Source organism: Pteronotus mesoamericanus, unplaced genomic scaffold, assembly GCF_021234165.1.
Source record: "Pteronotus mesoamericanus isolate MK-2021 breed Mesoamerican mustached bat unplaced genomic scaffold, CSHL_Meso_final contig_55, whole genome shotgun sequence".
NCBI classification, from domain to species: domain Eukaryota; kingdom Metazoa; phylum Chordata; class Mammalia; order Chiroptera; family Mormoopidae; genus Pteronotus; species Pteronotus mesoamericanus.
Genome location: NW_026555198.1, coordinates 3,414,933 through 3,442,120, shown reverse-complemented (window position 1 = coordinate 3,442,120; position 27,188 = coordinate 3,414,933). Strand labels below are relative to the sequence as shown.

The 27,188-nt window shown below is 36.8% G+C and overlaps 1 protein-coding gene across 1 annotated transcript in view; it reads left to right on the top strand.

The window, feature by feature from the left end:
• MCF2 (MCF.2 cell line derived transforming sequence) overlaps positions 1-27,188 on the top strand; it is a 71,556-nt gene that overhangs the window by 24,375 nt on the left and 19,993 nt on the right. Inside the window, exons 5-21 of the mRNA XM_054579528.1 lie at positions 206-322; positions 1,784-1,933; positions 3,614-3,747; positions 4,067-4,181; positions 5,435-5,554; positions 7,221-7,412; positions 8,368-8,559; positions 9,737-9,908; positions 14,707-14,744; positions 17,190-17,278; positions 18,578-18,644; positions 19,555-19,670; positions 19,776-19,845; positions 21,660-21,752; positions 25,199-25,291; positions 26,115-26,240; positions 26,914-27,135. Coding sequence (XP_054435503.1) covers positions 206-322; positions 1,784-1,933; positions 3,614-3,747; positions 4,067-4,181; positions 5,435-5,554; positions 7,221-7,412; positions 8,368-8,559; positions 9,737-9,908; positions 14,707-14,744; positions 17,190-17,278; positions 18,578-18,644; positions 19,555-19,670; positions 19,776-19,845; positions 21,660-21,752; positions 25,199-25,291; positions 26,115-26,240; positions 26,914-27,135 — 2,106 coding nt within the window. The remainder of the gene's footprint in view (positions 1-205; positions 323-1,783; positions 1,934-3,613; positions 3,748-4,066; positions 4,182-5,434; positions 5,555-7,220; positions 7,413-8,367; positions 8,560-9,736; positions 9,909-14,706; positions 14,745-17,189; positions 17,279-18,577; positions 18,645-19,554; positions 19,671-19,775; positions 19,846-21,659; positions 21,753-25,198; positions 25,292-26,114; positions 26,241-26,913; positions 27,136-27,188) is intronic.

The window sequence follows — 27,188 nt, the reverse complement described above, 5'->3', positions numbered from 1 at the left end:
TTATAGAGAAATGTTTTATAAATGCGAACTGTTACTACTTGAAGAAGGTAGTGAATACATGTGTGGGGGATGTACAGGAGAGAATTGTTAGAACCATTTATAAAAGATAAATTTCTGCTAAGCGAATGCTAAAGTGCATTGTATAGTTGAATGGAGGGATGCTACAAAGGGCAGTTAACAGTATTTTTCTTGCTTATTTATATAGGTTGTTATGCTGAGCTCAGTTAGTGAATTGCTGACATACATTGATGACAAGCAATTAACCCCTGAGTTAGGCGGCACCTTGCAGTACTGCCACAGTGAATGGATCCTCTTCAGAAATGTATGTTTCTTTTGCCCTTACTGTAGAGCTTGTAAGTTCATATTAGCTTTTAAATATAGTGCTAGAATTCTTTTCCTCTTTGGGAAAAACAGATTTCTGGGGCTCCTAGTTTTTAAAAACATAAAATTCAACATCTTGATTTTCTTCCATAGGAAATATCTAGAAATGATGAAGAGTCTTTGAGGATGGCAGTTGAAGGAGAGGCCTAGGCAATAAGGAGATCTTCCTCTGTCCACCCCCTCCTGGCCACGTAGTAACTTGAAGAAACAAAGGGTTGGGATTCAAATCCTATCTGCGATGGTTTTTAGCTGTGTAATCTTGCACACGTTATATCACCTTTCTGAGTCTCAGTTTTCCCAGTTGTAAAATGGGAATAATAGATAACTTTAACTCAGAGGGATAGTGGGGAGATGAAATGAGATAACAAATGTAAAATGTTTGGCATGGTGCCTAGCCTATGAGTATTGCGGGCCTTCAAAATATGCAAGTCACATTATTAAACGTACCATTGGAATGGTGCTTCTGAGACAGCTTTGTAGCAGAGAGTCCTTCTGTTCTAGAAATTTACAAATAGGAAAGGGTCCTGCGCCTCAAAGGGGTGAGTTCGTGGTGTAAGAGTCTCTACTCCAAATCCCACAGATATAGGAAACCTTCTGAAGGGAGTAATTAATGTTTAATTAAATTGGGAGTTGTTTATTTGTAATAATAGAAGTTTATTCTATTTTCGTCTTGTTTATTCTGAATTCAGTAGTCATTCATATGCAAGTATATTGTCAAAATTAACAGTGGCTAGCCTTAAATAACTGATAAAGCTATAAATAAAAGAGCAGATACCTTGAGCTGTGTGGTAAAGAGGGGATTTATACAGTTTCTATATGGTATTCTTCTTTCTCTGAGTAATTGCTTTTGGAAACAGAATAAACAAAATGTTACTTGACATTTAGGGCAGCAAAACCTGAAATGAATTGTGACTTGAGTCCCCACATTGCCTCATTCCATCATTTAATTTGGAATGCTAATACTTGTTCATAAACTATAATAAATATCAAGTGGCCTTGATGTTTTCATCTCTCTCCAGAAGTAAAGTTATTATAAAGCAATTTTACAATTGCAGAGTTTACGAGAATAAGGAAAACACTGGGGGTTTCAAGGTCATAAAATAAATTACTCAGTGCATGGCATCTTTTAGAAATAGTTTTCATCATTGTAAAGGAAACAAGTACAGAAATTTAGAGAAAAGACATTCAAGATGACTCTTCACTTGACTATAGTTTTGTAGAGGCTTAGATGCAAAGTTAGAGTTGATTGCCAAGGGCAATGCCAACTTTCCTTAGCAGAGGAAAGTTCATAGTATATGTGTTTGCTGTCATGCCTAAATAAAAGTAAATACAATTACTGATCCAGGTTTTGATATGCTAGCACGGATCCCACAACATTAAAAGAATCACTGGCTCTTTCCAGGCAATAGAAAATTTTGCCCTCACAGTGAAAGAAATGGCTCAGATGTTACAGTCCTTTGGAACCGAACTGGCTGAGACAGAACTACCGGATGATATTTCTTCAATAGAAGAAATCCTTGCAATTCATACTGAAAGGTATCACCTGTTGAAGGTATGTCTGATAGAGGGGACAAACAAATGTTTTCCACGGTCTTTTTCTAGAGAGGTGTTCAGTGTGTCCATTTCACAGTGATTGGTGGGTAGGGAGACAAAAGATACATTTATATACTATAAAACACGCATAAAAAATAAGAATACTTTACAAGAGGAGAATGCCCTGGAATTGTTGTATCTAGGTGCTCCGTTTGTAAATGGTGCGTTCTCTTGAGAAGTTTATTTATAAATAGAATAGCTTATAAATGCTCCAGAATAAGAAATCCAGTCATTTTTGTTACCACATATTCTTTATACCATGGAAAGGCCCTCTCATTTGGAAAGTTAGAGCATAAAGAGACACACAGGTATTCTATTTTAACATCTACCACAGGCATGATGTAAAATGGAGAACTTGATGAGGAGTCAGGAAGCCTGGTGTCTTGTATCAACTCTGCCATATACTAGCATTGAGACCAAGTTAAACGTTGATAAATTGATTACAAGCTTTCTCTTCCTCAGAGGACTGGTTCTTACAGTTTTCTACAATAAGCAGCAAGTTGATTTGGCTCTCCTACCCAGTTGTCTGGAGTGTTTGGTTTGTGAAAGATTCTGAGACACGATTCAATCACCAACTACTTTACATTCACTTTCCCCCAGAAGTTTATGAATGATCTGAACAAGCACTAGACTTCCCGGTAGAACTCATGTCCTTCATATGATAATAGGCTTGCTTGGTCACTGACAGATACAAGCTCTATATAGAGGTGACAGTTTTAAATTAAGAGGAGGAGAGAAAGTGAAATTTTGAATCATAATCTAAAAGCAAAACTCTGTTCAAGGGAAGAAAGCACTGTCTCTCACAAGCCGTGTGATCAGGTAATTTGCTCACCCTCTCTAAATTTCAAGGTTTTTTATATGTACAATGAGGTTGATGATGATGATGCATACATACCTTGTAGGGTTGTTGAGAGGATGGAATGAAGTAAAGTGTGTTATACAACAGTGTTTGGCATAGACTTGCACTAGCTCTTAAATGTTTATGTTCTAATTCACATTGGTGGTGGTGTCATGGATCCTTTTCCCAGAAAAATACATATACACCCAAATTTTTAGATCTCCTGATGGAAGTTGTAGATCACTCTTACATTCCTGAAGAATCTATCACCCAAGGTTAAGACCTTCTGAATAGAAGCATATGCTTCATGATTAAATAATCCAAACATGAACATAATAATGCTTATGGTAGGCAGTGATGGGTAACAATTAATGATTAGTAAGAAAGGCTTCTAACTATATCTGAATATATATTGAATATTATTTTTAGTCTTTGTACTGCTGCCACTGCTTTATTTACATACATTAAATTATTAGCAGAATGTAATAGAGTAACTTGGAACTTTCTACCAGTAAGATGAGAAAGCTAGAAACACTGCGTAAAGTACTTCTGCCTGTAAAGATCTTGTAGATATAGTGATTGTAACATCCTTCTCAACTGGCAGAGGCTTCTTGGAGATTCTCACAGCGTTTGGAGTCTGTGGTACTGAGGTATTCCTTGATTTTTCAGTTATGAAAGCAGAGGCCATTCTAGAACTACTGTTTCTATTCTGCATGTTAGAGGTATATGCTTCTTTCTCTTTAGGTCATTCAGGTTAGGTTACTAACATCAAATGATGCATCCTATCATACCTTTGTGCAGAATGATATTACAGCTGTAACCAAAGAAGGAAAAATTCTGCTAACAAACCTGGAAGTGCCTGACACTGAAGAAGCTGTCAGTTCAAGATATGAACATCATGAACAAACAAGTGGTGACTGGCAAACTATTAATAAGTGAGTACTTTCTTTTGGGTTTAGAGGTTCTTCTTTCATACTTTTGAAAGAGAATTACACTTTTTTTTTTTTTGCTGTAATCTGTTAAGTGTTAACGTATTCCTGGATCTCTGGAAATCTGAGAACCCATCCCTGAGTTGTCTCACAGAAGTCAGTTTGCTTGTAGAAGAGGTTCTGTGGACACTGAGAGTCTCTGCCTGGACCAAGTGTCATGTGCTGTGACTTTGCCTATAATTCTTAGTGTTCTGGCCAGGTTTACCTACATGCCTATAAAACAAGCCATTGTTTCTAAGGAATTTTATGGCCTTTCTTTGTTAAGATTGCTGACTCAAGTACATGATATGGAAGTTGCTTTTGATGGATTTTGGGAAAAACACCAACAAAAAATGGAGCAGTATCTGCAACTATGGAAGTTTGAGCAAGATTTTCAAGAGGTCAGTTAAACATTTCTTTATACATTTATTTTCATTATATATGTAATTTTCATTATGGCATTATTCCTTGATCATTATAAATACCGTCTCACGAGATACCCATTTACACTCATAGAGAGATGAGGGGAAAAGGGAAGTAACTGTGAGTGAACCTTGACTTTGAATGAAGAAAGCAACTACTAAGTGCCAAGACTTCTACATCTGTGGCTTGCTCATTTCCTTCAAAAGAGCACATAATTATGTGCTAACAAATATGAGAGGGACAAAGTTGCAATCTACCCTGACGTTTGTTATTCAGTTTTATTTTATTATTGTTTTTAGAGACAGAGAGAGAGAGAGAGAGGATGGGAGAAGGTGGGAAGGAGGGGGCAGAGGGAAAAAGAGAGAGAGAGAGAAAGAGAGAGAGATTGAGATTTGCTGTTCCACTTATTTATGCAGTCATTAGTTGCTTCTTGTATGTGCCCTGATTGGGGATCAAACCTGCAACCTTAGTGTATCAAGATGATGCTCTAACCAACTCAGCTACCCAGCCAGGGCTCTTCAGATTTATTTTAGATATAAAATGCTTTTAGCCCTGGCTGGTGTGGCTCAGTGGGCTGAGTACTGGCCTGTGAACCAAAGGGTCGCCGGTTCAAATCCTGGTCAGGGCACGTGCCTGGGTTGCGAACCAAGTCCCTGGCTGGGTGCTTGCGAGAGGGAACTGATTGATATTTCTGTCCCTCTCTTTCTTCCCTCTTCCCTTCTCTCTAAAAATAAGTAAATAAAATCTTTAAAATAAAAAAGAGATGGTCCAAGGTCATCTTACTCCTACTCTGCCTCAGCCCTGGAGCCAACTATTTTCCAGAGAAGCTCTGGTTTCTTTTCCTAGAAAATGATACTGAGAATGAAGGTCTGGGTGTTAGATGTGCTCATTGCTACTGAAGGTTCTTTGTTTCTAGAACTGTTCACCATTGAGCTAGGGGCTATGCATACAGGTATATACACATATACATACTTCTATTCATGTCCACATATACATGCTCTCATGCATACATAATGATATTTTATAAATAATTAGTACACACTGATATCTAGGAAGTTAAATTTAAATGGGTTATAACAATTACTGGGAATAAAATAACAAAGTATTTTCCATATGTGCAATTTTTTTCATGTTGGTGTTCTGATTTAATAGCATTCCCTACAAAATTTGATTAAGGGAAATGCTGAATAATTTATATGCTTTTAAGACTAATTTTTATTTCTATTTTTAGCTTGCACATGAAATTGAACTTCTATTAGCCAAACAAGCGGAGTTTGCAGATGTCACAGGGAATATAGCTCAAATAAAACAAAAAATAAAACAGTTGGAAAAGTTAGATGAAAAGTCTAAGGTAAGATTGCATTTCAAATGTTCATTATATTTATGGAGTGTGATAGTTACATTTTGCTGCTTTTCATTAGTCTAAACCCTTATTATGATTATGATTGTCAGCAACAATCTAAATAATTGGTTCAATAATATTGGACTGTTTCCTGTTCTGTTCAATGTGGGCCATGAGGAGACACAGCATATGTCATGTAGGAGGCCTCTGAGGTAATAGTGTGACGTGTTGTAGGCCTAGCAGTGGGAACAAGATTAGAACTCATTTTTGAAGAACCTAGACAAATGTCTATCAAGAAGGCAGTTTTGTCACGAGAACATAAGTCCTTAAACTTCTGTCATTTTGTTATATGCATTTGAACCAAGTGTACACTCATACAGATAGATCTACTTACTTTTACTAGCTGCGTGACCTTGGGTAAATCGACTACATTTTCTAAACTTCAATGTCCTCATCTATAAATTTGGGGATGAAATAACCTACTTTTTGGAGTGATTGTAAGGATTCATTTAGGTGTAGATAAAGCACTCAATGTACTACCTAAGATATATAGATATATAGTAAGTACTCAAAATAGCCAGCTGCCAGTCTTAAAGCTTGGACTCATGGCTTTACTACTTAACAAACTCTAGCTTTCCTCTCCTGCCTTGTATGTGAGGGCAAGACCATGCTTTTTAAGGTGCTTTCTCGGCATACAAATAGATTTATGGGTGAGCCAGAAGCACCAAAAATGAAAATTGAGAGGAAGCAGCTGTGGTGACCAGTTCTGGAATTGTGCTTGGAGATCCTTGTGATTGTGGGGCAATTTACAAATCTCTATGGTATAGTAGAAAGAGAAGGCAAATTGCTTTGGAAACTAGGGAGCTTTGATTTTTTTTTGCTTTCTTTCTTTTGTTTTTAATATTTTTTTTAGTTTTAATTGCGATGAAAGACACATAAAATAACATTTAATATCTTGACCATTTTGAATTGTACAGCTAAGTAGTGTTAAGTGTATTCACATTGTTGTGCAACAGACCTCCAGAACTTTTCCATTTTGCAAAACTGAAACTCTGCTCCCATTAAACAACGACTTCCTATTTTGACCCTGGTTTTTCCACTAGCTAGATAGGCTACTCACTTCTTCATTTGGGGCTGCAGTTTTCTTTACCTAGACTAACATTTCCTGCGCTCCTACTATGTTTCAGTCACTATACAGGAGGTGGGTCAGCAGTTGAATTGGAGGCAAGGCAGGTAAGATCCCTTTTGGCATGGAAACCCAGTGATACGTTCACTTCAGGTCTGTAAAGGAGTCAGGTAGCTGACACCTCTAATGGGATTTCCAAGGCTGAGATGTGTGAAGTCAATTAGCTTTCCTTGGCTGGTGTGTACCTCATTTGATATATGCGGCTGTTCTAAATCTATATACATCATAGGAGAAGCAAATCTCATCACCATTCTGGGAGGCTGGTTAATTTTCTCTTTCTGTTACCAGAAATGGGTGAGTTTCTGATGACATCAACTGCTATGCTAATTACTGTAACCATAAGCTGTTTTGCAGCCTGCAGAAGTGTGACATCAAATCATATTTTTGGCAAAATATCTCTGTGCTCAACCAATTTGCTTCTTAATTACTTTTTTCCCGTTTTTGAAAAGAGATCGTCTAGTCATTGTTTTACTTCTTTCTTAAAAACAGGATCTGTTAACAAGGGCCCAGCTTGTGATTTTACATGGACACAAACTTGCAGCAAATCACCATTATGCACTTGATTTGATCTGTCAGAGGTGCAACGAGCTCCGTTATCTTTCTGATATTTTGGTTAATGAGATCAAAGCCAAATGGATACAGCTCAGCAGGACCTTAAAAATGCATAAACTCCTACAGCAGGTAGTGTCATGGGATGTGATGCATTTCTGAAAAAGAAGATAAATATTTTTCTTGGGTCCTTTTCAGAGGTTAGAGGGTCAGGGTATGGTATAGCTTCGGAATTAAATTTGCAAGGAGTCTGAGCTAAACTATGCTAATTTCATCCATATTATCTCTGCAGAATTCATAGCAGGTCTAGTATAGTAAGAATTTTGGCCTCTATTTTGAATATTGAAATCGTTGTTTTGATGTCTTCTTTCTATTTTGGGTACATTCCTGAAGCTTGTACTCTGGTGATAGTTTGTAGTCAGAATACTTTTAGAAGCCCTGGGGGCATTTTGTGAAAGCCTGAAACTCCTACATTTCACAGCTAAAGCAGTAAAAAATTAAACAGTGACCGGAACATATTCCTCCATGTCTTGTGGGTCTGACCCCATTCATGAGTAAACAGTGAAGAAATGATCTTGTCTTGGCAGTGAGAGGTAAAACAGGGGTATCACTTATAGGCATCGTATCTGAACATGAACATTTTAATCTGCACATCTCCTTTTCTGGCAAGGAAACTTGTCCCGTGCAATCATTATACTTTTATGTTATACTTGATATTTTACTATGAGTTTCATATTGCAGTTATTGATTTTGGGAAAATAGCATGTGGCTCAAGTGTTACTATTGAGAAAATGGTCAGACTGCTGCTGCAGAATGATTTCCTTATTATGAAATGAGTGCAGAGCTTCCCAACCTTGGCTGTGCATCAGAAATACCTTTAAAACTCTATAAACATACAAATGCTCAGCTTATGATCGTGAGCCACTGAATCAGAATTTCTGGGGGCTCAACCCAGATATCTTTGTTTTTTAATAGCTCTGAAAGCAGCTCTGATTGACAGAAGCCAGGACTGATAAATACTGTCTTAAGGGACAAACATATTTGTTTTTCATTCACTCATGGGTGTGTGTGTGTGTTGTCTCACCAGGCTCGTCAGTGCTGTGATGAAGGAGAATATATTCTAGCTAATCAGGATGTAGATAAGTTTCAGTCTAAGGAAGATGCTCAGAAAACCCGCCAAGATATTGAACATTTTCTTGAAACGGCTCTGCCCTTTATAAATTGTGATCCGAAAACCCTACAGTATGAATTTGATGTAATTTTATCTCCTGAACTCAAGGTAAGAAGCTTCTTTTTAAGCAAACACGTTTTTAAAAACTATAAGTACAGTAGTGTTTATAAGAGTTTGTTACTTCACAGCTACCTTTGTTTCAAATTGCAATTATATAGCTCTCTTAAGGATTAAGGGTGATATCAGTGCCACTGTTAAGCACCAAAAAGTTCAAAGGCTTATTCTTGCTATTTAATAAAGGCCAATATCCTTTTTGAGCTCTGACTCCATTATTTTTAAACTCTCTTCATATACTGGGAGCTTCCACATACATTTTCTTGAGCATCTTTGGAGAAGGGTCCAAAGCTGTCACAGGAGAATACTGGGCCCATGCTAAGAACGCCCTACCCTAAACGTATTTTCTTTGTGCTGCAGTGGCCACAAATAGATGCTCTGTGGATACAAATCTTGCTTTTCTGCTCAGTTTGAGAAGGAAGGTTTAAAGAAAACATCTGAGTCTTGTAGGTGTGGGGGGAGCAGGCAGAAATTGCTTTTGGCAGGGTGGAGAGCTATAGGTTTGTCCGGCACCGCCCCATTGGAAATGTCAGGAAGCACTGTTTTCACATTGTAGATAAGTGCGTTTGTGATGCTATTTGCTGTTAAAAATGTCTAATTGACTTGAAGTTTGAAGCAGTATCTAAATCCATCTTTAGCTGCAGTTCTTAGGGCATGCCCCCCAACATCAGAAGGCTGGCTGTGGCAATAACCCAGTCATTCGCTGGAAGCCACCAAGCTTAGCTAACTGCCTCAAATCATCTAAGAGAGGCAGAAGGGTTATATCTTTTATCAGTGGTCCGGAGGAGCCTTTTACAACATGGAGACTAAAGAATGTCCTGTAGGCTAAAACAAACTATTGAGACAATGCTTAACTTGGTGACTTTCTCAAGCTAAACAGGCCTTCTTTTCCAGACAATATCCCTTCCAGCCTATGAAGGGTAAACCACTTTATGCAGTGACCTATTTCATGACTGCTTAATGAATTTCTTCTTTTATTTGTTGTGGTTGAGATCTTCTGGTTTTATAACCATGTGGAGATAATACATTAATCTGTTTTCCATTACTTTCTTAAATTTCTTCTAGTTATATTTTAAACTCTACATTAAATTGTGATTGAGTCTGAGAAATCGATTAAGATTTGTAATGACCCCATTTCAGAAAATATTTCATAAAATTCTTATGACTGTAGGTTCAAATGCAGACTATACAACTCAAGCTTGAAAGCATTCGAAGTATATTTGAGAACCAGCAAGCTGGTTTCAAGAACCCGGAGGATAAGTGTGTGAGGCCAATCCAGCTTGTGGCATCTGCTTCCAACAAAGTGATCAGATTGAAAACACCATTTACTTTACCTAAACCTGGTAAAGAAGCTTATGTTCACCTTTTCCAGTTCTTCTTTTTCTGTTCTTATTTACTTTGTTGTTCTTGATATAAATACTGAATTTGTTCTTCAGTCCTGATAGATTGCAATGTTATTTCAGCATCTTTGATCATGTTTAGTAATATTGCACAAGGCAGGAGTTGTGGTCGACACTGTTGTACAACAGCACCACAGTAATGATCTGATGTAGCACAGGATGATGCAGAGCTGCACCAAATACTCCAGCCTTGCAGTGAGTGTGAACATTTGTCCCAGCATCAAATTCATGCTTTTTTTCAGCCGGTGGAGGAAGGCATATGAAACTGGTACACATGTGTGCCTGCACACACTCATGCATAGTTATTTACTACTTACCTCGATAAACTATAACTTGGTTCTTATAAGCTTATAGTAAGTGAAGGGCTTAGGTAATAGAATGGATTGCCTTTTCTAAATAGGTGACAGTAAGTAGAATAATTTTGCTGGTAATTACCTGTGACCGAGTCTGTTTTCTGGTCTTAGTCTTCATTGACTCATTTTAATCATGTAATATACATTTTCCTTTCTATGTTCTGTGGGATAAAATAATTATCCTCACTGTGATGTTGAACTAGTCTGGAAATGAGGTGACTCTATTGCTCCAAGGTTTACCTTGAGCTGCCTCTAGGGCCTGTTGGTGGGGGGAGAGATTTGGCTTTGGAGCCTTAAGTAAGTTGAGTGAACATGGAACTAAATTTGGTCTCTCTGATCTGAGAGAATCAGAGGCTTTATTAATATATGGGAACTATTTGGAAATTCATAGAAAGGTTGAGCCAGGTGTAATGAGTATAAAAGTCCAGCTCAGCTGCAGCATAGATCAGAATAAAAAGGAGTGAGCAAAGCAGGTAGCTAGGCTAAGATGATCCAAGTTATATAAATAGTAGTTATTAAATATAAAAATATATTCACAAATAAAACTATAAACAATCCCATAAATGAAGAACATTGACTAAGATGATACTGGGGAAAAGTAAAAAGAACAAAGAAAAAAACAATAAGGGGCTAAAAACCAATAACTATTGAGAATAAAAACAGAACAGATTGATATTCCTAAGATCTCAGACTTCTGCCTTCATTTACTGGCTATGTGACCTTGGCAGTTCACTTAACCTCTTTTAGCCTCAGTTTCCTTCTCTGTAAAATAGGAACATTAACACCTACTGACTTCAAAGAGTTCTTGTGAAAAAACTGTAGAATATAAGAAGTACTCAGTAAACCAGACTATCCTTCTGAGTAGGGCTTCTTGCTTTGTAGTCCTCTAAACAGTCGGGCTCCTTGAAAGGCTTCCGGCAGTGGCACACCTACGATTGAGGAACAGGGTTCTGAAAAGACTCTCCAAATCCCACTTACCGATTTAATTGCTAAAAGTGTATTCTGTTCTGTGTTGTTGCATTTTTTTTCTGTCTGATATTCTTAGATAATGGTGTTACACTTTCTTTCTGCAGTGGGAGTTGGATGCTCTTTCTTTCAAGCATGTAAGCTTTTTTCCGAAAAGAACCCATCTTTATTACTTTTCATCAGTACATTCTTCTCAATTTGTGTACATGAAACACCGGTTTGGCTTCTAAAACCAGCAGCATTCATTCTTGTGTTTCGCCTACAATAAACTTTCTTTTTCATAATAACCACTGATTATTCTCTCTGTATTAAACTTAGCCTTGGCAAATGATTATATAAAATGTAGATTATGCTCTTTCATCAAATGACCACTCATAAAAAGAAAACAAGGGAAACAGTTAGCAATGCTAAAATAAATCAAGCTTTCTTTCATTTTATAGACCCCTGTGTCATCCAGAATAAAACTGTTTGTTGGGAGTAGTTTAGATTTTCTGCAATTTAAGACTGCCTAATGTATTTATGAGGAAGAGGGCAGCTTAGTGAATAAATGACATGGTTAGATAAATGATTTTATTCATCGTCCATCATGGTTTATAAATTAAATCAAAGCATTATTTTTGCTACAAACATTGTTCATTTTACCTGATTGTTCTGTGAGTTATATAATGGGGATTATAAGAATCAGTTCCAAATAATTCTTCAAGAGTTTTAATTACTGAGCCAGATACAGAAGTTTCAGTCAAATCAAAACATAGGTGTTAATGTTTCATAAAACAAGTCAGACTGTTCTTGTTCTTTGTTTTTAGTTTTTTAAGGAAGGTTTTATTTATTTATTTTTAGAGAGAGGGGAAGGAAGGGAGAAAAAGATGGAGAGAAACATCATTGTGTGCCTGCCTCTCAAGTGCCCCCTACTGGGGGCCTGGCCGGCAACCCAGGCATGTGCCCTGACTGGGAATTGAACCGGTGACCCTTTGATTCTCAGGCCAGCACTCAATCCTCTGAGCCACACCAGGCAGGGCTCTTTTTAATTTTTATTAATTTGCATCAAATAGAATCCTGTACCTAGCATAGTGCCTGCTTGCACCTAGCAGGATGTAATAAATACTTGTTGAATTAACATTTAATACTGAGGGAAGTTAGGGAAGAACATCATCCATGAGGGGTAAAATGTGGTTTGAGCTATTGAATCTGTACCTGTGGTCTCGATCTTTCTCCTAATCTTTAATCCCGCATTTACAATTTGCATCCTTGAACTTCCTGTGGACAACTCAGACTCGGTACACCGCAAACTGATTCCTTCTCTGCTGCAAGCCTACTGCTCTTCCTATGTTCCGCATCCCAGTGAATTAGCACCTTGATTCCCAGGCCCTTGGCTCCACCTTGACACTCATACCCCACCTCTAATCAGTCCAAAAAGTCCACTGCTTTCCATTTTTACTGCTGTTTCTCACTGCCACTTACCTAATCCAAGCTAATCTATATCATCTATTGCCTTGACAACTGCAGCAGTCTCCCTGTTTCCCTTCTGAGATGCCCTTAGTTATCTTGTGTTTGGACTTCACACATACTGTTCTCTCTGAGGAACACTGTTCCCGTCCTTCTCCCGTTCCCCTTTAGATAAGCCTTTCCTTCCTGCCTCTCCTCCCCTGTACCCAGTTCAATTAGATATTCAAGCTATGTGATAACGGGTCCTCCCTTCATTTCTTCTCAGCTTTAGTGTTACTGCCTGTTTTGTGTTTCTCTTGATAGACTGTTACCTCTGTAAGGTCAGGGGCTGTGTGCAATTCATGTTTGTATGCCTAGCACCAAACATGGAGCTTGGCGTATAGTATAGGCACTCAATACTTTTATATACATATTTTCATTGTTAAAAGAATGAATTCATCTATCTTGCTTTTCAGAAAAAGTTGCATTCCTCGTAAGTCGTCAATATTCCTTTTTCATCTCTTAATGCATTTGCCAATAATTAATTAGTACAGCTAATTAGTGAAGCTCCCTAAGTTACCTTTATAAATCAGTTCAGATCTCTATATCACGTGCTTTTGAAGGGGTGGACATCAGGATTTATTGAGAATTTGATTTTATATGATAATTGCCAGTAAGTCTGGTTTATATTTATATGTATATGATTATGTACACATAAAATATATTTTAAATAAGTGAAAGTCAAGTATAAAATTTAGAGAACATAACTGCATAGCCTTTCCTTGAGTGTGCCTTGCAATAGCTCCTGCTGAGGAGGAAAAGACAAAAACGATGTTTCTTCCATGGAGAGGAGAGATCCACGCAGCCTGTGTGGGTGGCAGCCTTTTCAGCAGCCCTGAGAATTAGGAGCTTAAACGACCTAGTCTTTGAGTGGACCATGCCCTGGGCTTTGTCGGAACATCTGGACTCCTCGCTTAACAATATAGGGGCTCACCCTTTTTAAACAGAAGAGAAAGATTAAACAGAAAAAAAAAGAAAAGATTAAACAGGAAGAACAGAAAGATTAAAGCTTGGAATGTTGATGAAGTTGTTTTTAGTTTTGTTTTGTTTTAGCATTTTAACATGCTTCACAAATGTTGTTTTATATCGTAGTTAGAAACACAGATTCTGACAGTAGATGGTTTGAATTTGAATACCACCTCTGCTTTTGGGCCAAGATATTAACCTTAACTTATTTATCTTTAAAACAGGGATAGAAGTAGTACTTATCTCTTAGAGTAATTTGAGGATTAAAAAAGAAAATGCATGTGTAGTGTTTAGAAGAGTGCCAGCATGTTGTAAGTGCCAAATAAACGCTATAATTATTAGTTAAATTTAGATTTTTTTTCAAAACTCTTTCTGACCCAGCTAATCAGTTCAGATCTCTATATCAGGTGGCTTTAAAGTGGTGGGCATAGGAAATTATTGAGAAATTGATTTTATATCATAATTTCCAGTAAGCCTAATTTATATTTATACATTATTATATACATATAAAACTATAAATGAAATATATTTTAAATAATGAAAGTGAAGTATAAAATTCAGAAAACAAAAGCATAGCCTTTCCCCGAGTATGCCTTGCCATGGGTCCTGTGAAGGAGGAAAAGAAAATATGTGCAATATGATTAAATGCTTGTGTGTCAAAATGAACACTAAATTTGCAAATAAATTATGAGTAGTAACACCTCACTTCATGCTTGCTTGGCAATCAAGCAAATGTTTGATGAGGGAGAGATTGGGTTAATACATGGCAAAATCATACTCAATAAGAAGTTGAGATCATATTCTTAAGTTTAACCAGTCAACTGTTTTGCGTAGTGTGATCTAAAAAATACTAATAGTATAAAGACATTGTAATCTTACTATCTCTCTATTTAGCAAACATTCATGTATTTTTATTAAAAGTGTTGATTTTCATTCTGGTCTGAAATTCTTCTTTCGCATTTCTCTCCCAGGGAAGAAGAGTTGGAAACAAAGTCAGAGGAACTTAAAAGTAAATATCATTAATTAATTCAAAGTTGGCTTTATTGCTGTGGTTGCAGAATTTGTATGGGAAATTAAACCATATTTTAATTTAATCAACCAGTATTGTGCATTTCAAAGCCTATTTCATCTGAAAGAAAAAGCTGCTATTGCATTGTGTCTAATTGCAGTCCTGGCATATCCCCAGATGTATGAGCAGTTTCTCAAGTCTTGGGTCAAGTTCAGAATAATTTCTGTAGAATATCTCATGTAAGTTCCAGCATCTCTTCCCCCGACCTCACCTCAATAAACCTAAATAAGGGTTGCCTGTCGTTATAAAAGACCTCTTTCATAAGCAGTCTAGTCCTGCAAGCATGAAGCATGGACAAAGGACAAGTTCTAACGGACCATACTTTGGCCTCAAAAAAGGCATTTATGCATTTCTTAATAAATGCACAGTTCCCTTTCTGTTATTCATGATATTCTGGTACCTGCAGAGAGTAGCCTCATCATAACTGCAACACCCTATATTTTCTTTGTGTATTCTTGATGGTAAATAAGGACAAGAATCTATCTCTAAGAGGCAGTTTGTCATAGTAATACAGATTGTAGAGCTGGTCTGCCTGGTTTATTAATCCCAGCTCCATCACTCCCTGGCTGTATAACATTGGGTAAGTTCTCTGGAACTCAGTTTCCTTATCTATAAAATGGGAATAATAATAGAATACCCCTCATCATGGAATTAGTCTAAAGATAAAGTAGTCGGATATTTGTGAAGTACTTTGAATAATGTGTGGCATATGGTCCATATGGTAGTGTTCTAAGGGTTTTATGCAGTTATCAGCAGGTTAGTGAATGGCCTATACTGACATACCATGCCTGGTTATCATGTTTTACAGCCACAAATTCTGGTTTCAAGAAGGAAACAGGCTGAATGCCAAACTCCATAGTTTTACATGTCTTTTGGTTCTAGTTTTAACTCACAACTACCATAACATTCTGCTCTGTGTATTCATTTGCATATCTCCCAGAAAAAAATGGGAAGCTGTGGCTCTGTACTTTTTCTCGGTGAGATTTATAGCTGGTGGGCCTGGTTCCAGAATGCACACATTATTCCAATTCAAGTCGATTTGCACAATCTTTACATATTTAAAAGATTTACATATTTACATACATATTTACATATATAAATTTGTGTTTCAGAACTCTCCCAACTTGTATTTTAGAAACCCTTTGGGACTAAATGATGTATACCTATCTGATAAGTGCAGTATGCAGTATTGTCAGTCTTAATTACAGTATTAAAACGATAACAGTTGGTACATTGAGCAGACATAAGTCAAAGCACATTCTTAAAGAGGGAGCATGATATTGGTGGCAGACCATAGACTTGACTCTGTTTCATCATTTACTAGGTATGCAGCCTTGGCCCTCTTGCTAAACCTCTCAGCCTCGGTTTTCCCATCTGTAGAATGGGGATAAGTATGCCATAGCTTGCTAAATTGCGGTGGAGATTTGATATAATGATGTGTGTTAAACAGCTAGGACTATGCCTGCATAATGTATTGTACATAAAGTAGTCAATAAATGTTCGGTCTTCTCCACCTGCATTTGTAATAAGTAGGTCATATTCTGTGGAAATGCTTTGTAGCTGATAGATCCCATACTTCATTTTGGGTTCTAGTTGCTGCAAAGTAATGCTACGTTTACTTGGAGGTTAGGCTTTCTCACACATCTCAGCTGTCCAATGAAACCAGGATCCCAGGAATACTTTAGATGCTTCTGAAGAGCAAATAACCTCATTTTGTGATAAATCTCATGCAGTTGACTCAGTAAGACAGACCGAGTCCCATAGAGTTTGCATATAAGGTAGCAGTTGAGGATCAGGGAGATCACTTGTGGCAAAAACTGACATGTGGCAGGGAACAGAGATAGATGAACAGGTTACAGCCACTCCAAGAAACAGACACTTCTGCACATCTTACTAGCCCTGGAGTCTACAATTAGATTTTATCATGTCATTCATGTTTAGGATTAATGCCACTGAGTCAGTGGGAAAGGGGCCAATGATGTTCTGCATCCTTGGTTAAAGAATTCAAGGATTCATGTAATATTTTCTAGAAAAGTTTCCATCAAAGGTCATTAAGGTTAAAAAGTCATTTTGATTCTTCAGTGAATAAACTTTAGTTATTTGCACAATCAGCTTTGTTTTTTGAATTAGCCTTATTTTCCCGAAGTGCCAAATGATGAAACATGACTTAATATATAAAATAAATTCTAGTTAGTATGTTAAATCTGTTCTCTTAGGCAACTCAAAACATTTTTTACCAGTGCTTATCAGTTATGTCTGAAAGAATAATAGTCATACTTTTCAATTTATCTACAAAGTTAGAGAAAAAATTAATTTGAACTTGATTTCCTTGAAGGAGAACTATACCTACTTAGATGCTAATTTAAGTTATTTTCATCATTTCAGATTGAAGTGGTGCATGATTGTCTGGAGAAGACAAGTTCTGGTCAATCCTCCAGTTTGGACAATAACAATAGCTTGGATATTTTAAAGAAGTATCTTTTATTTATTAACAGACATTCATATACAATCTACCAGTAGCAGTCACCAATTCAGTGTTCAAGGCTGACATACTCGGGGTTTTGATTTCACAGTATGGGGTTATGCGGAGTGTGATGAAAAGAGCACTAGATGAGATATCATAAGTCTTGGATTTAGGCCTGGCCAATCTATGCTCAGTTTATGTGACTTGAAAATTAACTAGACCTTTTCAGAGTCTTAGTTTCCTCTTATGTAAAAGAGGTCCGAGTGAATGGGACAGTGTTCCAACAACTACAAAGGATTATGTATATGTACAATGTTATTTTATAAATATTAATAATTACTGTTTTCTTCATTTTTATAATATTTTGTTAAAATCCAGACATAAGTATGTCCACCTTTTAACTTTTATATCATAGAGCTGTAAGTAGCCAGTATTTTAGGGCAAGGTGTATATGGACATATACAAGGTGGGGAAAAAGTAGATGTACAGTTGTTTGTATGGAAAATAATACAATTAATAAGTTAATACAAGAATAAACTGTGTTTCATGAACTCACAGCTGTAAGCCTACATTTGCCCCACCGTGTGTGTGTGTGTATGTGTGTATGTGTATGTGTATGATTATTAAATGTTAATGCTTAAAGGGTAAAAATCATAAAAAAAAGAGGCCAAAGAAAGAAATTAAATTGAGAGTTACTTTTTTAGGGGAATGAGGTAATGAATTATAAATATGATGTCAATTGGAAATGACATTGGAAGGAAAATTTATTTTATGGAGACAGTAATCAAAATTACTATAGAAACTTTAGTATGATTTATTCTTGGGAAAACCACAATGATCAATCCTTTTAATGTCTTAGAAAATTTCAGAACATTACTCAAAAAAGGGAAAAATTATTCCTAAAATGCTAATATTTCTTTTGAGGGAGGGAGAGATAGGGAGGGAATGATAACTCAGAAACTGTGCTGCCCCCCAAAAAACTATTTCCAGATTTTTAGTAGTAGAGATTGTGAGGATTTAGTGAATTGATTCTGAAGCTTAGTGAGCTAGAAATAAAGTTTTTTTAATTTAAAAATAATTTATGTGCCCCACTCCCATTTCTTTTAAATATATTTTAGAATCTTGTGGTTGGTATTTATTCTGGAAACATAGAATTAATTTTATGTTTTGATAATAAAACTAAAACCATTGGTAGTTCCTGTGAGTAAACAGGTTTTACATTAGACAGCTTATAGTGATAATAACTGAAACATTATGATACAATTCTAAAGTGATAAAATAATTGATATATATGTTTTTTTCATTTTAGCCATGTCCTGAATGAGCTGATACAGACCGAGAAGGTGTATGTTTGTGAGCTGTTTACTGTTTTGTTGGTAAGAGACTCACTGTTTTTTCCCTTCTTTTCCAGAATGCTCCCTGCTACATCTGTTAGGAAGTGTTCAGGGCAGTCTTCTCCTTCTGTACCCTTCCTTCATGGTCACATGGCAGCAGTGGGTATTTCTATTATGGTGTGAGGCTGCACGTTTGTCAGATCTGTGTATTCAGGTTCTCTCTCAGGAATGAGAATTGGGGATTCACAATTTATTACAGAAGGAAGAAGCTGTTCTTTTAGGGATATAGCAGATTGCTCAAATTATTCCCATGGTGCTATGTAGAGAATGTGATGTAAAGAATCAAAAATGGGAGAACAACATTAATTTCATACAAATGTCATAGTATGAATTTGGTCCAAAAACACCTAAACACTTCTTGATGATCTGTAATATAATTTTTTAAAAATATTTTACTTATTTAATTTTAGAGAGAGGAGAAGGGAGGGAGAAAAAGAGGGAGAGAAATATCAATGTGTGGTTGTCTCTCGTGTGCCCCCTACTGGGGACCTGGCCCGTAACCCAGGCATGTGCCCTGTCCGGGAATCAATCCAGCGACCCTTTGGTTTGCAGGCTGGCGCTCAATCCACTGAGCCACACCAACCAGGTGCAATATAATTTTTCATACTTGGTTTCTATTTTGTTTCCTACTCTATAAACTACTGTAAAAGCCATAGAGCTGTCACTTTGTTCTACCCATTGAGTGGAAAACCTTCACTTCCTTGTCCTACTTTCTAAAAAAAAAAAAAATGATAATGGATCAATTTGGGAACTAGAAGCCTTGAATGTAAAAAATTACATACAGTTTCACCCACTAATCCCCTATACATTTTGCTGTACCTCCACCTTTGGTGGCTCAACCAACTGTTAATGTGAATATTTTTAACTGAATAAATGTATTTATTTTGGGTAGGGCTATAGAGAGGAGATGGATAATCCAGAGATGTTTGATCTTATGCCACCTCTCCTGAGAAATAAAAAGGATATTCTTTTTGGAAATATGGCAGAAATATATGAATTCCATAACAAGTATGTAATTGCTAAATTGATTTTTTCATGATATTATTTAAAGGGCAATTGACCAATTTATCTCACATAAAAATATATTCTTTTCTTTCTCTGAAATTTTCATAGCTTTTTCATGAGCAGTCTGGAAAATTGCACTGATGCTCCAGAAAGAGTGGGACTTTGTTTCCTGGAAAGGGTTAGTTCAATTATTATTTAAAAATATGTAAATATGGACCACCAAAATAGCAGCTCATTTTATAAGAACAGATTTAGAGACAAGGTAGGTATTGTTTTTTATGTCTTTATGTTTTTAGAGGAGACACATCACTCCAGCAAGTATTTAATGCTAAACTAGGTTTTGTTACAGAATCTGGTGCAATGGGGTATCAAGAGCATGCAAATGGCCATTGTGTTCTGTGCTAGCAAATGCTTCAATGGCTCAGCTTGTGACCACTGACCCCTGGGTGATCCCAGGAGTTTAAGGACCATCCTCTCTATGACGATGTGAGAGTTGGGATCATCTTCACACAACCATTCTTGGCTTGGTTAATTTTTAGCTTAAGAGATGCCTTGGAGTTTCCCTCAAATACATGTGAAGTCTTAGTAGAATCAAATGTAATCTGGCATTCAGACCCAAGGCATCTATCACAGGAACTTTGCAAAAACAGAGAGCTGCCTGTTATTTTTATTCTATGAGATCACTCAGAGAGGCTCATTTCTCCATGTCCCAGGAGTGTAGTTAATATGATTGAGTTCCCAAGTTTTGTAGTCATACTCTCCTCCATTGGAGTTTCCTCTCAGGATGTTCTCTGTTTATCTAGTTCCTCCTGTTCCTGCAATAACAGTTCTGTCTTAATTTGAGAGTCAATTGGATAGAGTGATTATTGAAAGCTTCCTAATAGATATCTCAGAAAGTGTTTATGGACTGAGAAAATAATACGGTTAAGAAAGTAATTTATGTTGTTACCTTTCTCTACATATCCTAATTTTAAACACGTTTAAACTATGTCCAAATTCTTCCCTAAGCGACAGCAGTCTCTCCTTCCTTTGGACTCCTGTAGGACTTATTGACTGTGCTACTCACTGGGGATTTTTCATTTACTATGCATCTTTACATGCATTCAAACTCCAACTTGATGGAAAACACTTTGAGGCAGGGTCCATATCCTGTATATCTTTGTACCTCTCATAAGGTTAGCAGAGTTCTTGGCAACCAGTATTAGTTTAATTAATGCCTTTTGATATGTTCATTCATTTAACAACCATCTACTGAGAGCCTCCTAAGTGCCAAGCACTGTACTAGGCTATGTGGGTACCAAGCCCAAGACTATTCATGGAGGAAAAACAGGGAATTCATTGTATACACTGTGAGTTGTGCTATGTTAGAGATATACAAAGGGACATACAGGGGCCAAGAAGAGGTGCATCTTACATAGACTGGAGTTATAAATGACAGCTTTATAGAAGACATGACTCATGATATGAATGTTAAAGAGCGAGTAGGAGGCAGCTCATTAGATAAGGGTCAAATAAAGATGATTCCAGGGAGAGAGTATAGCATGAGCAGATACCTAGTGGGTTATGGTACAATGGTGATGTCCTAATGATAAACCAAGGGCCTTGCAAGTTAGCTACGAGTTCACTCACCAGGGAATCGGGCGACTAACAGCATAGGAAGAGCATATTTCTTGGTACCCTGTTAGCTCACAGTTGTGAAAAAATGAGTCTGCTTTTATAGTACATGCAGAGAAGGTTTTTCTCCCTCTAACTCTCAAACTTGGTAAGTGGAAGCTGTGAAGTCACTGGGATAATTATGTGTCCATCTACCTGGACCGATGGGCATGCTGTTCTTGGACTACAAAGTGGCTTCCTGACCTGCTGCCTATGTGGCAGCCCTTTCGGCCGCATTCCCTGTAGTGCTTAGCCACACTCACTCTTGCTCAGCCTTTCTTGATAAGAAAAGTACATGGTCACACATTGGTAATATGTTTGAATTTGCTTTTATCACAGAAAGCTGATTTTCAGATGTATGCAAAGTATTGTCAGAATAAGCCCAGATCAGAGGCAGTTTGGAAGAAGTATTCAGAATGCGCCTTTTTCCAGGTATAGTAATTTTTCAGGTTTTGGATATACTCTTTCTGGAAGATACTGGGATATTTCTTATTTATAAATTCAATTTCTACTTTAAGTACTCTAATCCACATATGCATATATTGATTGAAGAGCAGTTTTTCCCTCCCCAAAACATACACACACACACACGCGCGCGCGCACGCCCACATTTACGCTGCTCCCCAGAGGCAACCACTTTCAGCAATTTTTGCTACTTCTTTTGGTACTTGCCTCCATATCTGCAATATCATGCTTATATTGCTACTTCCCACTATGGAAGATGAGGAGTTAGCTCTCTTTCACTACTCCCATCTGCCCCTCCACACCCATATACATGCTTTTTTCCTCCAAATCATGGACTATAGTTATATCATAATTTTGGTTAGGATGGTATACGGTGTTAAATTATTAAGACCCTGTGATTTCTATGCTTAGATGAATTATGTGCCATAAGTTGGTTGTTTTTCCTTTGTCTTTGTTCTTCTTGCAATTGTTTTCTTTACTCACTTAATCTTCTAGGTACTTATCCATATTCTACCCCAGACTTTCCCAGTGTAAGCGTTATATGAATCTTTTCTCAGTGAATTTAAACTGAATTTCATTTTGAATAAATCTCTTTTGGAGTCTTCCGGCCTACTTGTCTAGACTCACTAGACTTGTCATGCAGCTGTCCTCTTGGGATGTTGGTGAATATCATTTTGCGGATTCTGTTCACCTGTGTCTTGCATAGGCTCTATTTCCTAGGTGCCCTGTCTTTGTCTTCCTTTTAATCACTTGATTGGTGGAACACATTCGCCAATAGTTTTACTGAGAAAGTGTGCATGGCAGATAAGGGCTTTTATTCTGCCCTAACCCTTGATTGCTAGGTTGGCTAGGTATAGCATTCTGTGTCGAAATAGTTTTCCTTAGAATTTTAAAGGCAAGTGCCCCATTGTCTTCTAGCTTCCAATGTTGCTGTTTCAAAATTTGATGCCATTGTGATTTTTGTTCCTGCATGTGACCTGATTTTTGTCCTTTTCTAAAAGCTTGTGGGAATTTCTTTTATTCTCAAGGTTCTGAAATTTCACAGTGCTATGCCATAATGTTAGCACTATTTTCATCCATTATGCTGGTCTTGTGATGATCCCTTTGAATTTGGAACCTCTTATCCAAATTTACTTGGATTTTTTCCTGGGTTCTCTCCACACAATTTTCTCAGTTCTCTCTTCCTGGAATATCTGTTGTACAGATATTGGATAATCTTTTCTTTCCATTTTTTTAGTTCTTTGTCTTTTTGCTCTAGACTTGCTTCTGGAATTGTCTTTCCAGTGCTTGTACTAAGGGTTCTGTTTCTGCCATTATGTTTTTTAATTTTGAAGACCCTCTACTCTTTCTTTGTTCTCTCAATGTTTCTTTTAATAGAACTCAGTTTTTGATTCATTTTTTTTCACTTATATATATAGGAGGATAATAATAATAGATTTTTCTTTTAAAAATAGTTTTATCCTCTCTGCATAGGTTCTGTTGTATTCAGCTTGCTTTTCTTTTCCTTCACTTCATTTCTATTATTCATGTTAGATACTTTCCTCAAAGTCTGATTATACTTGTTTGTCCCCTTACATTAGACTATGCACTAAAAAGCTCATTGGAAGTTTCCTGTGTATATGTGGGTTTATTGACCATGGCCCTCACTGTTGGGTGATATATCGCAAGCTGTTTCATCAGTCCACAAAACATCCCTATAACTTTTTAGCAGTCACTTCCTATTTTCCTCCAATACCCACAGTCCTCTGCAGTCACTAATCTACTTTCTATAGAATTGCCTATTCTGAACATTTCATATAAATGCAATAATGAAATATGTGGTCTTTTGTGTTTGGCTTTGTTTATTCAGCATAATGTTTTTGAGGTTCATCCGCATTGTAGCATGTATCAGTACTTCATTTCATTTTATGGTTAAATAATATTCCATTGTATGGATACTCCCTATTTTATTATTCATCAGCTGATGAATATTTGGGTTGTTTCCACCTCTTGTGTACAAGTTTTTGTGTGGACATATATTTTCATCTTTCTTGGTCATATAACTGAGTGTGATATTGCTGGGTCATATGGTAACTCTAATTTTGGAAGAACTGTTGGATTGTTTTCCAAAGTTACTGCACCATTTTACATTCCTCCCAACAGCGTATGAGGGTACCAATTGCTTCACACTCTTACCAACACTTGCTAGTATCTAATTACTTCTTTTTTTTTAAAAATATTTTTTTAGAGGGGAAGAGAGGGAGAAAGAGGGGGAGAGAAACATAGATGTGTGAGAGAAATTTCGATTGGTTGCTTCTCGCACATGCCCCAATCAGGCCTGTGCGAAGACCAGAATCAAACTGGAGACCTTTTGCTTTTCTGGATGACGCTCAACCAACTGAGCCATGCTGGTCAGGGCGTATTTAATTACTTCTTAAACAGACTTTCAACAACCATCTTTTTTCAAACCCTGCCCTCACCTCCCACTTTCAGAGGTAGTTGGTGTCTGTAATTCATTGTGGAGATGGGAAAAGTGTTCTATATCATAAACTGAGTTGCTCCCTGAGTTTTCCCTCTGTCAACTTCCGCTTCACTTTCTCTTATATGCTCAGTTGTTTAACACTTGTCAGTTTGGTTCCCAGTTTCCAAATTTTGTCAATGTTTTTTCCTCTCCCATCTTTGTAACTTGGATTTTGCCTTGTAAAAATAACTTCTCTATCATTTTCGTTGGATTTAATGAGTGAGGAGAGGTAAATGCATGCATCTATCCACCATCTCTGTCAGTTGATAATTTTTTGAGTTAGGTTATATATTGGATTTTATCCATATCCAAAAGGGGGTCCTGGATCTTACATAGGTATAATCTCTCTCACTCTTTTTGTGTTCTGCAGTTCTTCATCCTATCCAGCCCCCATCTGGTCCTTATTATGGATCCTACAATGTTCCCAGGACCCAAAGTCATGACCCTTATATTTGTAGTGGCAGTGAGGCAATAATTAAATGAAATACAGCACCAGTTGATGAGGACTGTATTTTTCTTGTGATATTAAAAAAAAGAAAAAAAACTCTTCTCATGCCCAGTCTGACTTACATTCAGTAAAGCCTATTTCTTTTCTGGGCCTTGGCCTATGGAGCTGAGCCTTTTGTTAATTTTCTTGGATATACTGAAAAACATTTGAGCAATGTTCATCTATGGTCACTCATTGTTTTCTCACTTTTTAAACATTCCACATCAATGTGAATTTATATGTAAAACGTAGCCTTTGAAATTTCAGAATTTTCTGCCTCTAATGACCATACCATATATAACAGCGATTTTCTGGTGAATTTGCCTTGTGAGTTAAGAAATCAGCATGCATTGGGTCTAATCACTTGGCATTTTCACAGGTATATGTGTTAATTTAAATTCATTTATAATTATATTTTAATGACAGGAATGCCAAAGAAAATTAAAACACAGACTTGGCCTGGATTCTTATTTACTCAAACCAGTGCAACGACTCACTAAATATCAGTTACTGTTGAAAGTAAGTACGTTAAACATTTGCTTCTTTACTTACTTCTTTGGTCAGATGTGCCAAAGCCATTAAAAATGAAGTAGCTGACTAGGAAGCAATAGAAATAGGTAGACTCAATGACTGTGAAAGCTAGATTTTGCAGTAGGATCGATGCAGTGTAGCCTTTGATTCACTGGCTATTCCAATACTGGAGGCATAGACATAAAGCTGAGAATATGTGCCATCCTTTTAGCTATTTAATTATCCATACAAGTTACAATGACATATGTATCACATTTACTGCAGAACTTTTATTGTTGTTAAGAAGAACCAAGCAAATATTTCTTAAGAGTTTTGCAACTACATTTCACACGGGTCTTCTCAATTGAAAGTGAAGATGGTACATCCCTTGTGTAATGTGAAATGTTGTGTTAATTATGAATACAGCATAGCTTGTTTTACAATGTATTTTCACAATGTTCTATTGTCTATGCATAATAAATAAAACAAATTGTTGTATGTAGAGGACCAAAAAAATCTATAATTGCTTTACAAACTAATCTCTAGAATGTCCTGAAAGTTTTGTTCTTCAGCTCCAAAGGCATTGAAGTTCTTTGCTTTACACTGTTTAGTCAATATTCCGTTTCTTCTCCAATTTTGACATTGTTATTAAATGTAGTAATAATGTGCCAAATAACATATTAAAAAACCTCCTCCAAAAAGTGACATTAATTTGAATTCCTCCTTGAAAGCATGTTGGCCAAAACTTTATTCATTTTCTCCAGCTATTAATATGTGCCTACAATTTGCTTCTTTAATTTATAAAAGTTTAATTATTGACTTATAATTACAGGAATTATTAAAATATAGCAAAGACTGTGAAGGACATGAACAATTAAAGGAGGCACTTGACACAATGCTGGATTTACTGAAGTCAGTTAATGACTCTATGCATCAGATTGCAATAAATGGCTATATTGTAAGTAGATTTTAATGATTGTTGGAGCTTTAAGGGGTAAGCATGTTCATACCCCTATCTTCCTCTCCTGGAACCAATTGAGAAATAAGAGGAAGCAGACAAATGGAGATAGACCTCAATGCCAGCATTATTACTGATAATGCTAAGTGGAGAATTGGCTTCAGATCACTAGCCAAGTGGATTTGTGACATTGCCCTTGTCCGTAACAGCCTAGTCATAAGTCTAGACCTTGGCTGATCCTACTTGAAGGAATATTTAGGTCTTCTAACGAGATATATTGCCTTAGAATTGCTCCTTGTCCTAGTCCAGGATAGATATAGAAGAAAAAGATCAAATCTTAAGAGTTTCCTCCACCCAATGAGGAAGCTTGGACTAGTTGATCCCATTGCCAATCAGGACCGAGAAAGAGGTGGGGAGTTACCCTATCTCAACTACCTCCACATGGAGACATGAAGCCAGGGGAAAGGAAGCTTCTTAGATGTCCCACTCCATAGTGATTTTGTAACTATTTGACACATGTCATGTTTTAATGTAAAAATTTATGATTAAATTTTAATAACTTATCAGTTATGCTTCAGGGTATTAGTAGTTCAAGTTAAATGCTGCAGTGTTGATGTCAGAAATCTGAATGTAGCTCTGCCTTGTGCTAATCAGTTTTGATTTTCCATTCTAGGGAAACTTAAATGATCTGGGCAAGATGATTATACAGGGTGCATTCAGTGTTTGGATTGGCCACAAAAAAGGTGCTACTAAAATGAAGGATTTTGCTAGATTCAAACCAATGCAGCGGCACCTTTTCTTGTATGAAAAGGCCATTGTTTTTTGTAAAAGACGTGTTGAAAGTGGGGAAGACTCTCTGAGATACCCATCGTACAGTTTTAAGCACTCTTTAAAAGTAAGACAATTTGAATTGTATAATGCAACATTCTTTCACATATTTTCATGTTT